Below are 11,781 nucleotides of genomic sequence, written 5' to 3'. Positions count from 1 at the left end.
ACGTCTCAGCCTCTGCCCTCTGGTGCAAAGTGTCATGGGACTTAGTCAACTCCCAGTAATGCACTGCACACTTGGCTCCCAATGCTCAGCACCATTAATCATTGTCACATTGACAGATAGGTGAAGCTGCAGCACTACCCCACTCCCATGCACAAAATCTTTAGCTAACCACAGGGGACCCCTAGCTAGAGGGGGGCCCAGGGGCACTGACCCCTTGTGCCCCTATTATAATCTGGCCCTGATACCAAGTGGAGGATATAAGACGGTCCTTAGGTTAAAAAGTAAGTGTTTTTAGATTTTGTGCCGCCAACTTCAAAACATATTACCCTCTACTGTATTATTTTATTATACATAAGGGAGTAACAAGAGAAAGACTGGTAATAATTTCTACTGTCTGGCTGGAGACCTGTGTTTGGGCCTAATTCAGGCATTGGGCCTAATTCAGACCTAAATCGCAGGAAAAATTGTTCTCAAAATGAGCAAAACTAAGTGTACTGCAGGTAGGGTAAATTTAATATGTGCAGAGAGTTTGATTTGGGTGGAGTGTGTTCAAACTAAAATCTAAAGTGCAGTGTGACAATAAAGCTATCTAATATATATGGGCTACATGCAAAGGTAGCCAGTATTTACCCTGCACAGAAACAAAACAACTCACCTAATTCTATCTTTGCACATGTTACATCTGCCCCACCTGCAATGCATCATGGTTTTGTCTATTTTGAGAACAAATTTTTCCTGTGATCAGGTCTGAATTAGGCCCATTGCCTCTTGGGCAGGCTCTGCATTTAAAGTAAAACCTTACTTTCTGCTGCCATCTTCAGGCAAGCCTGGGTATCTCCGATAGTGTGACATCATCAGGTGAGCACCACTGACATAGCTTGAAGATTCCAAGACTACATATGCATAGTCACATTGACAGATATAAATTAATTAGTAATAAAGACAAAAAGTTGTATGCAGCTGTTGTGTTTATTATAAACACTTTAAATATCAAGAATAAAAATCACAGTGCTATTTTTACATTTTCTTTACATTTCTTTTACATTTTACATTACAAAAAAATTAGCGCTAAAAATGATTCTCTCATATTTATAATACAGTATAAACACTTTTCTGCTGGCTACAGGATACTACACTTTTGATTGACACATGAAGACTTTTCACATGGTTGTTTTGACCACTCCTTCTTCTCAACTAAATGGTGCATTACTTATACTTTGGGAATTTAATCTCCACCTTAGAGTCTTCTCATCCTTCCTATTTCTGCTCTGCTTGGAGTCCACGCGTGGGGTCACGTTTCCAGGGTCTTCTCTTGTTGGGTTGTAGTAGAGCATACACATTAAGGATAAATGTTGCGTTAGTTTTACCATACCAACGATGGATGCTCCTCCAATCAGCATGAGAGTTGGCCAAAAAAGGCAATGAAAGACCACTGACCGGTCATACTTCTTAGTCAATATGACATCTTCTGGCTTACTGAGAGGTTGGTGGAAACATGCAAAAGGAGTGTCATTATTATGCTCAAAGTATTGTTTCACGTCAAGCACTCCATCCAGCAACTCATTCTTGTCTCGTTGGCACTTTGGGACATAAAAGCACTGTATGAAGTACAAAGAAACATTTGTATTACAAATAATAACCACTGAACTATATGAAGAAAACTGAAGGCGCATTGGATAGGCCAGGAGTTATTATAATGCGTTCCAGCTAGTTGTACATTGTCATGCTAATATATTCTCATATGTAGTGAAACAAGTTTTTCGGTAAATCAAATCATTATGATTCATGTATATATACTATATAGAAGCATATTGGACAAAACTAACGGGATGCAGCCAAAATCCCGACGGTCAAAATACCGACAATCATTGACCGACGGTCAAAATCCCGACAAGGTCAAAATACCGACAATCATTGACCGACGGTCAAAATCCCGACAAGGTCAAAATACCGACATTTAAAATCCCGACATGGTCAAAATCCCAACAAGGTCAAAATACCGACATTTAAAATCCCAACAAGGTCAAAATACCGACATATACAATGTCGACAGGTGAAAAAGTCAACATGACTTTCAGTCACAAGGTTGACGGATTTTTTCACTGTTTTTTGACCCGACATGTGCCGACAGGCAGTATTTCATGCCCTACCATCCACTAGGGCGTGGTGGGAGAATGAAATAGAGTGCCGAGTGCAGCGAGGCACCGTGCCCGAAGCATTGCGAGCGGTTGCGGTTGACTTCCAACTGTGTCCATGTCGACATTCGGGTAAAAAAACTGTGGGAAAAAACCATGTCGACCTTGCGTCCTGTCGACCGAAAGTCATGTTGACTTTTTCACCTGTCGACATTCTATATGTTGGTATTTTGACCTTGTCGGGATTTTAAATGTCGGTATTTTAACCATGTCGGGATTTTCAATGTCGGTATTTTGACCTTGTCGGGATTTTGACCGTCGGGATTTCATACCGAATCCAAACTAACAACTTATATAGTGTTATATATGAAAAGTCGGGATAGTTTGTTGTGGCAGCTTATTTCACCCAAGGACAACAGTATATTTGGTTCATAACCTTTCCTTTAAACGTCCTCAATGAATTTTTCTCCGTTTTGCTTTATATTGGTTATCAGCCATGAATCAAGATTCTCTTGATATAAAGCAGCGGTACTTGTGTAGTTCCACGGTGCCACCGCGCGCACAGTCTCTCATGAAACTTGGCAGCTTGCCAGACTCTGTGTTTACTGTGCGCGTGCCGCTCTAGATGTAATGTACGTTATCAGCATAGCGCTGGCCAGCGCTGACAGGTCATTGTGGTACTTGTAGTTGTAGTGGACACCCCGGCACACCACTAATGAACGGGGCTTCTAAACTAGACACCCTGGCACACCGCTATGAAAGGGGGTGTCCCAAATGTAGACGCTAAAATTTAGACGCTTTAGCATCTAAACTTACACTCCCTGCAAACCGCTAAGAAGGGTGCACCTAAATTTAGACGCTAAAGCATCTAAATCTAGACTCCCTGCAAACTGCTAAGAAGGGGGCATCTAAATTTAGACGCTAAAGCGTCTGAATTTAGTTGGGTCTAGGGGTACATAGGAGTGCACTGTGCAAAACACTCTTAAACCTGTTCACAATGACACTAGTCAACGTAACAGCTGTCGACATTGTTAATTCCACTATCCACGCCACCCCGAAGCGTGGCGAGCGGGGATGCGGTACGCGTCCGACCGACCTTTTCATTATAATGTACATTATCGGCATAGCGCTGGCAGCAGCAGCGCGCGCTGCCCAACGCTGACAGGTCATTGTGGTACTTGTAGTTCCACAGTGGACACCCCGGCACACTGCTAACGAACGGGGCTTCTAAACTAGACACCCCGGCACACCGCTATCAAAGAGGGTGTCCCAAATGTAGACCCTAAAATTTAGACGCTTAAGCGTCTAAATTTACACTCCCTGCAAACCGCTAAGAAGGGTGCACCTACATTTAGACGCTAAAGCGTCTAAATCTAGACTAACTGCAAACCGCTAAGAAGGGGGCATCTAAATGTAGAAGCTAAAGCATCTAGATTTAGTAGGGTGTAGGGGTACATAGTGCAAAACACTATTAAACCTGTTCACAATGACACTAGTCGACGTAACAGCTGTCGACATTGTTAATTCCACTATCCACGCCACCCCGAAGCGTGGCGAGCGGGGATGCGGTACGCGTCCGACCGACCTTTTCATACCCCCACTATCCACGTCGGCGTGGAGTTGATTTTATTAAGTGTGGCGAGCCACCGAGCCGAAGCATGGGGAGCGCACGCGTATACCTGTGAAGTTATGCGCGTTCCCTCGCGGGGCTCGCCACGCTTCGGGCTCGGTGGCTTGCTACGCTCGCCACACTTTATAAAATCAACTCCATGCCGACGTGGATATTGGGGGTATGAAAAGGTCGGTCAGACACGTATGGCGTCTGCTCGCCAATGCTTCAGGGTGGCGTGGATAGTGGAATTAACAAGGTCGACAGCTGTTACGTCGACTAGTGTCATTGTGAACAGGTTTAATAGTGTTTTGCACTATGTACCCCTACACCCTACTAAATCTAGATGCTTTAGCTTCTACATTTAGATGCCCCCTTCTTAGCGGTTTGCAGTTAGTCTAGATTTAGACGCTTTAGCGTCTAAATGTAGGTGCACCCTTCTTAGCGGTTTGCAGGGAGTGTAAATTTAGACGCTTAAGCGTCTAAATTTTAGGGTCTACATTTGGGACACCCTCTTTGATAGCGGTGTGCCGGGGTGTCTAGTTTAGAAGCCCCGTTCGTTAGCAGTGTGCCGGGGTGTCCACTGTGGAACTACAAGTACCACAATGACCTGTCAGCGTTGGGCAGCGCGCGCTGCTGCTGCCAGCGCTATGCCGATAATGTACATTACATCTAGAACAGCACGCGCACAGTCAACACAGAGTCTGGCAAGCTGCCAAGTTTCACGAGAGACTGGGCGCGGTGGCACCGTGAAACTACACAAGTACCAAAGCAGCTATCCTACTCTTTGTCTGGGTAAGCTGGCGACCACCCATTGAGCTGGCAATCACCAGCGGCTCCTACAGCGGTTGTATGGGTGGTCGGCCGATCGCCTGTACACACAGATCCATGCACCGATATATCGGTGCATCAGCTGTGTTGCACAGCCAATGCGATATATAAATGTTTTGTTCTTTTCCTCCCAGCTGGCCAGGTTGATGATTAATCGGCTTTGGGTCCTTGGAAGTAATGCATATAATGCACACTTGTAGTGAGTCTTAAAGCCAGGGTTAGGTGCAATTACAGCTGATGTTCTCTGCACTCAATTGACCAACACAGGCTTACACAATGGGCAGACACAAGTACGGGTATAACTGATAGTAGTAATTCAGGCATATGCTTATTTTTATAAAAGGGATGGAATCCTTTAGACAGTGACTTTGACTGAATTATACTGTGTAGTCTATCAGGATTTACAGAAGCTTGTACTAGAGTATACTTACTTTAGGGTTTACCTGAACAGCTTCTTCATTATAGTGCAGAGCAGCAACATGACCCGAACCAGACACATTCACCAGGATCTGGAGGCAGGGATATTTGGATTGTCCATGGCAATCAACGCCACATGTGAATGAGCAGTCTACCCAGTCATCCATAATATCTGCTTGTAGAATTGTGCAGTTTGACTCTTCATTCCAGACACTGATCAACAATAAAAAGGTCATAGAGTTTGGTCTCCAAGTCCTGGCTTATGATTTGTGTATCAGCACAGTTCAACCAAATATACACAGAGAGCAATACTTGTAAAATAAAAAGGAAATTGCAGCTGCCCTTTAATATCTAATGTCACTCTTTAAAACATAGCTAAAGCGGTCTTTGTTTTTAACCAGCTGGAATTCTAATGGTGTGTACACACGGTGAGATTCCTTTGCTATTCGACTTGCTATGCAATCTTTGCTAACTCATGTGCTATTTACATACAATTCATGCTATCTGCATTAGATTTCCACTATATAGTCATCACTGCCCTCTCTATCTGGGTTTCGATTTGTGCTGACCCGGGAGCACGCAAGTTAAAAAACTCGGTGTGATCTACATGCGATCCCAATGCAATTTTTACTATATAGTCAAAATCTCATGCTGGATTGTACCGTGTGTACACAGCATTACACCTACAGTAAGTCTCTCTCTCTCTCTCTTGCCACTTCTGCTTCGTATAGAATGCCACTTCCACTACTACACAGAGCACCATTCTGTGCCTGACAGGGTAGATGCAATGTCCGATAGTGCGCCTTTGGGTCTGATTTGGATTAGTACTCAAACCAGTTGGTTTACATACAAATCCAGTGATTGGTGGACAGTGATTGGGCAAGGTCTGTTTTGCACATGTGCACAATGGGTCCTGCAATATTGCTCACAGCACACCCTTAGCCGCAGCATGATTGACAAGCATTTGGGGACACCACAGGGGAGACAGCCAGATATGTTTTGTATGTGGTCTGGACCCAGGGTCTGCATCTTTGGACACACTTCCTGGACCCGCCTTACAGGATCTAAGGGTCAGTCTGCTTAAGCGACTGACCGAGGTCTGCTACCATTTGAAGTCAGGGTCATTTTAAGCCTCTTGCTGCGTTTACGACTTTGCAATCCCTTAATCCAGTGGTTCCCAAACTGTGTACCTAGGCACCCTGGGGTGCCTCAGGACACTTGCAGGGGTGCCTTGGGTTGGTGGACCAAGATCAATTCATATTCTTTTTTTTTTTCGTTTAAATATTTTATTGAAGATTGAAAAACATAATATCGTCAAGCACATCGGTTACATCAATAACAGAGTCAATAACGTTAACAAAGTTAACAAGGGGGCGGGTTAATAAGAGATCATAATGCAACATGTCCACTGACGATCTAGGCCCCTGAGAGATGTACTGGAAGGAACTAAAAGAGCGGGGGAGGAGGGGGGGGGGATGGAAAAGGGGTAGGTGGGGGTGTTTGGGAGAGGGTGAGAAGGGGGGGTGAGTGGAGGTGCTGGGAGAGTGAGGTGAGGAAAAAGGAAGGGGAGATTGTGTAAAAGGGACGTGGGGGAAAGGTGATGCAATAGGTGAAGGATTAAGGTGAGTTTAGGAGGTGGAGTAAAATGAGACCAGGGCAGAGTTATGAGAGGTGAGCAAAGACCAGAAGGGAGTGAGATGGACTGTTAGGAGGAGATACGGATGTGATGAAGTTCAAACTAGTCCTGGAAGGAGGAGGTTTCTTGAAGCGTACCAGGGACCCAAAATTCATATTATTTATGGTCAATGTACCAGGCAAATCCTGTGCTTGTGGCTGCCAATCATAATATATGTGGACAAACAGAAGCAAATCCTGTCCCTCACCAGATAACTATGACATATAAACACAATGCACTTAATTTAATTTTTTTTTCCTGAATTTCTCAATAAGAAGCTATTGGCCTAGGGGTGCCTTGAAAATATTTTGATGCTCTAGGGTGCCGTGATTCAAAAAAGTTTGGGAACCACTGCCTTAATCAGATCAGGCACATTGGACCTTATTCTGGTTTACTCTTAGAGGCAAATTCCTTCTCAAATGAACAAAACCATATGCACTGCAGGTGGGGCAGATGTAACATGTGCATAGAGAATTAGATTTGGGTGAGTTATTTTGTTTCTGTGCACGGAAAATACTGACTGCTTTATTTCTACACTGCAATATAGATCTCACGTTGAAGAAAAACCCCACCCAAATCTAATTCTCTCTGCACATGTTACATCTGCCCCCCTGCAGTGCACATAGTTTTGTCCATTTGAGATGGAATCTGCCTCTAAGAGTGAACCAGAATTAGGCCCATTGTGAGCACATCAGCATATTGCTCAGCAGCCAGTGGCGTTTCCAGTAGGATGCCCATTGGCAATGGCATTAGCAGAGAGACGCAGAAGTGGATGCAACAAAATACACAGCTGCTACTACAATGGCATCCACCACCGAGTCATACTATCAGTGTGGATTGGATTTTAGAAATGTTAAATAAATCTAGTATGCACTGTCCAGGGCCCTAAATATGATGGACCCATGCACTTTGTGGCAATATCAATGTTGCTTATATGGTTTTGGATTGTTATGGTGCGTACACACGGAAAGATTTGGCAAAAGATCTGGGCGTTCCCGACAGATTGAAACGACCAATCGCTCAAATCGTTCTGTGTGTATGAACGATATATCAGACGATGCACATACCCGCTGGTCATTGGTAGAGGTCACTGATCTTTCCTGCATGCAGAAAGACCAACGACCAAACGTTAGCGATGTGTACCAACCGTTTCATGTGTATGCACGATGAACGATTTGGTAAGGCTGATTGACAGGCTCCCTCTCCCTCCACCATCGTCAAAGATCTATCGTTTGACATCAAATCATTTGTGCAGGAGTTCACAAGAAATTGTTACAGACATTGAATTGTTGCCCAAATCTATCCGTGTGTATGCACCTTTACACTAAAGGTGCCCACACAGAGTGCATTTTGGACTTTGCAGGGTGTTTTTTTACAGTATACCTTCATTGGGTTCAATCCTATTAGGTGCCAAGGGTGCGATGTGCTGCTGTTATGGTGTTTAACGCCATCATCGGCACCCTATCTCACACCCTTCGCGGACTGTTTTTAGCCTGAAAAAGGATAAATGTATTATCCGAAACACGTTGATTGAACCTGCTGCCGCTGAGGGCTGAAGGAGAGAACCAGCGGGACTCATAGTGGACGGACGCCAGCACTCACAAGCTACGCCGGGCTCATCGTGTCTGCAGCACGCCCCGCCGACTGGCTTGGAGCGTCCTCATCTAAACGCTGAGTCTCCCTCCCCTCCTATTGTCATCACTTCCATAACTTATTTTGCATGCCGACTCTTGTGTTCCGGATTGTGTGGAATAAAGTGTCAAGTTATTTGTACATCTGGCTGTTCATCATTGACAAAGAAACCTTTGAGGGAACGCGTGACAGAATTCTCAAGTAAGCTGAGTGCCTGTCATAGGCCATAACTGCTATTTGAGGGAAGCGCAAACTCTACACAGGAATGGTGGTAAAGAAACCGTTATGTGCATGCGAGAATAGTATATTAATGTGAGTTCACTGCCAGTAAGACTCTGGACCTGCTTAGACGCTGGAGATCACACTCACTTTTAAGTTTATTCACTTTTGAGTTTATTCTCTATCCTATATCAGCGCTGGTTACCTTATTCTATTTCTATATATCTGTTTTTAGCCTGAATTCACACAAAATTGCTCTATTTTGGAAGTGAAACGTAAATTGACATACCCTTTAGCAAGACCCCCCAACATTGGAACGGAGCAGAATGAACTTGAATCAGGGCCTTTGTTTTTTACATCTATTTTTTCACTTCCTTAACACCAATCAGCCATTTTCACCTTCCTAACACTCTGATACTTCACTTTTATTTTTATACTAACACTTTGATACCTCACTGCCTTTTCTCTTTTCTTTTAACACTATGACTTTGATACTTAATTTTATCTTCTTATTTGTGTGGTTCCCTGGGGTGGTTTGGATGGGGCGGTTTGGAGGTACCCTGCAACCCAGAGGTGAACCCCTATAATGTTAGGGACCTGTCCGAGGAGGTCAGCTTGATGACAAAAATCTCATTCTTTCTACTAAATTTGACAGTCAACTGTCAAAAATCTTTTTAAACATGCACTGGCCAGTCTTGCAGACTGATAAACATCAGAAAGCACTTATGCTATCCTATAAAAGAGGAGCGAATCTCAAACAACTTTTGAAGAGAACGACCTTGGTACCCTCATTGACTACAATACCAATTCAATTGATGATGATAATACTACTAATGTATTGCCTGTAACTGCACCAACTGTCACCCCATTATGATTGGACCCACGTTTTACATCCTCACACTGGACGGAAAATAAAAATTTGCGACAACTACATTGTCTTTTAGACCATGTCATCTACATATTAGTCTGTCCCTGCAGTCTCTATTATGTAGGGCTAACATTTAGAAAATTCTGTAAAAAGGATGGCAAACCATAGTGCATCCACCCGACTTTCCCACTAGAGTGCCAACACTGACATGCCGGTTGCTCGTCATTGCCTTGAGAAAGGCCATCAAGTACAGTAGCAAGTTTAAAATGTAAAATCATAGATTGGGTTCCACCACCAAAACCGTTTATTATGTTTAAAACGATGTGAAATTTATTGGTTTCACACCCTTGACACTGTAACCCCTAAAGGGTTAAATTAACTAACTGTATTCCGTTGAATGTTTTTCTCTGATTTATTTTCTCAACTTTTCCATTTTTTATTTCATTTGTTCTACCGTCTGATTATTGTCTGCTCTCCCCTTAGTATTCATATATTATGTAATGTGTATCTTCCAATATTAATATTTCTTCACTATAAAAAATCAGGTAGATCATCTAAGTCCTTTCTTTATCTCTTGCTGTGATAAGATGCATTTCCCCCTAAAATTCTTTATTACCATGTGCCAATATTTCCAAAAAATAAACTCATTATTGGTATTTAGTTCTACAGTAGTTTGCATTCCATTAATGCCTAGCAAGTAGCCTGCCACTTCCAGGTATAGCGGGTGACTTCCGGTTGTGATCTGATCAGCCGCGCACCCAACCGGGTCCCAATAGGAGTTGGAGAGAAAAAATCCATTCCATGAATACTGTAGGTGAATACAGTTTTGCAGAATGGTATGCAAGCAAAGTTATTTTACATATTGACGCCCACCTTAATATATTTGTGGCTTGAATTTTTTCTTATTTGATTTTTTTATGGTTTTAATAGATGTTCTAAGGAGAGACTATCCTCCTCACAAAACATTGGTCTTTGCATAATTATGAAGTCCCAATAATTCCTTTGTTTATCCTTATAAAGGTATGTGATTATATCTAATACTTCCATTAAATTCAAAGGTATATAAAGATCGAACATTAAACCCAAATATATAATTTGTCCTAATTGAAGACCCATATATTAAAGAAGTCACTAAGGGTCTACTATCAAATGCGAACCATATTATTGATGGTCCCATTGGGATGTATTAAGCATTTTTCAAATTATCCATAATTCTATATATAAGTTTAAGGTTCCTAACTTATATAAATAAATTCTTTCAATCGAGGAGTGAGCCAAATTTAAGCCTATCTCAAGGAGGACTACTACTTTCCTGTTTTTCATATTTACATTAGGTGTACCAATTAAAAGGTATGTACACTAATAAAAGAATGAAAAAAAATCCTCATCTAACAATTATATATATATTAATGAGAGGTACTTATGTATTATCTGGGATCCCATGTTAAATGCACCCCATTTTTTCATACCCCTACTATCCAACTACGCATGGAGTTTATTTTATATAGTGTGGCGAGCCAACGTGCCCGAAGCGTGGCGAGCGCAGCGAGCCCCGCGAGGGGACACGGTCTCATAAGAAAAACTGGAGCCCAGATATTACATAAGTACCTAATGAAATAAGTTCTCATAATCCCTATTTCTTCTATATTCTTCACTTCCATCAGTTCACTTCTTCTCCCCTTATTTTCTATGCATGTTTATTGTGTAATTTTTATTGTGATTTGTAATAATGATATCTTGACATGGCACTTATTGTTGTATTTCAAAATTGTAGATCAATTGTCTTTTTTCCCCTGATGAAGTTTCTTGTTGAAACAAAACGCATGGGGAAACTGCTACAAATTGTGAAGGAAAAATAACCGTTGTATGAATTACTCCAGCTACAAGGAGCCGGATACCTACCTAACCGGGGAAACGCGTTGAGCACCATTATTTGACCAGCTGAAGGGGTAACCCATCCTGAAGACGTACCCACCTCTCCCTGTAATCAGCACACCATACCAATTGGATCCAGGAAACATGCTGCGGCTGTGGGATTTAGCTTAATCCCTGAATTGGTTACCTAGGTGAGCTACAAGGGAGTCCTGAGCTCTTGGAACTATAGAGCACTGGGAACATTTGGTCCATATTACCAAAAATCATTGGATTACAAAATCATATACAAGGATGGTAATATAATCTTCCTTTATTCAGCTGGTTATGACTTTTCTATTATACCACTAAGTTTATGAAGAGACTGAGCCCCACAACTAGTCATCTTTTAATTAATTAATTTTATTATATTTGTATTGTATTTAATTGTATTTTTATCATTTATCATTTAAACAGTAAAACCTATATATTACTATACTGTCTCAAGTGTGTCTTTCAGCCAGCGCCGGTACAAACCACAAGT

The 11,781-nt window shown here is 42.3% G+C and overlaps 1 protein-coding gene across 3 annotated transcripts in view; it reads right to left on the bottom strand.

The window, feature by feature from the left end:
• Positions 1-1,036: 1,036 nt before the first annotated feature.
• Positions 1,037-11,781, bottom strand: part of KCNMB3 (potassium calcium-activated channel subfamily M regulatory beta subunit 3) — a 35,652-nt gene continuing 24,907 nt past the window's right edge. The window contains exons 3-4 of one of the 3 annotated variants that reach the window (XM_083174746.1): positions 5,007-5,205; positions 1,037-1,580 (exon numbers count right to left, since the gene is read on the bottom strand). In XM_083174746.1, coding sequence (XP_083030872.1) covers positions 1,191-1,580; positions 5,007-5,205 — 589 coding nt within the window. In that variant the 3' untranslated portion in view covers positions 1,037-1,190. Of the gene's footprint in view, positions 1,599-5,006; positions 5,206-11,781 lie in introns of all 3 variants that reach the window. The other 2 variants (XM_083174744.1, XM_083174745.1) reach the window with 2 other exon arrangements.

This window comes from Crinia signifera, chromosome 3 (assembly GCF_055691185.1).
Source record: "Crinia signifera chromosome 3, ASM5569118v1, whole genome shotgun sequence".
Lineage (NCBI taxonomy): Eukaryota > Metazoa > Chordata > Amphibia > Anura > Myobatrachidae > Crinia > Crinia signifera.
Note: the sequence above shows the minus strand (reverse complement) of the source record. Positions and strands in the feature narration are given on the sequence as shown.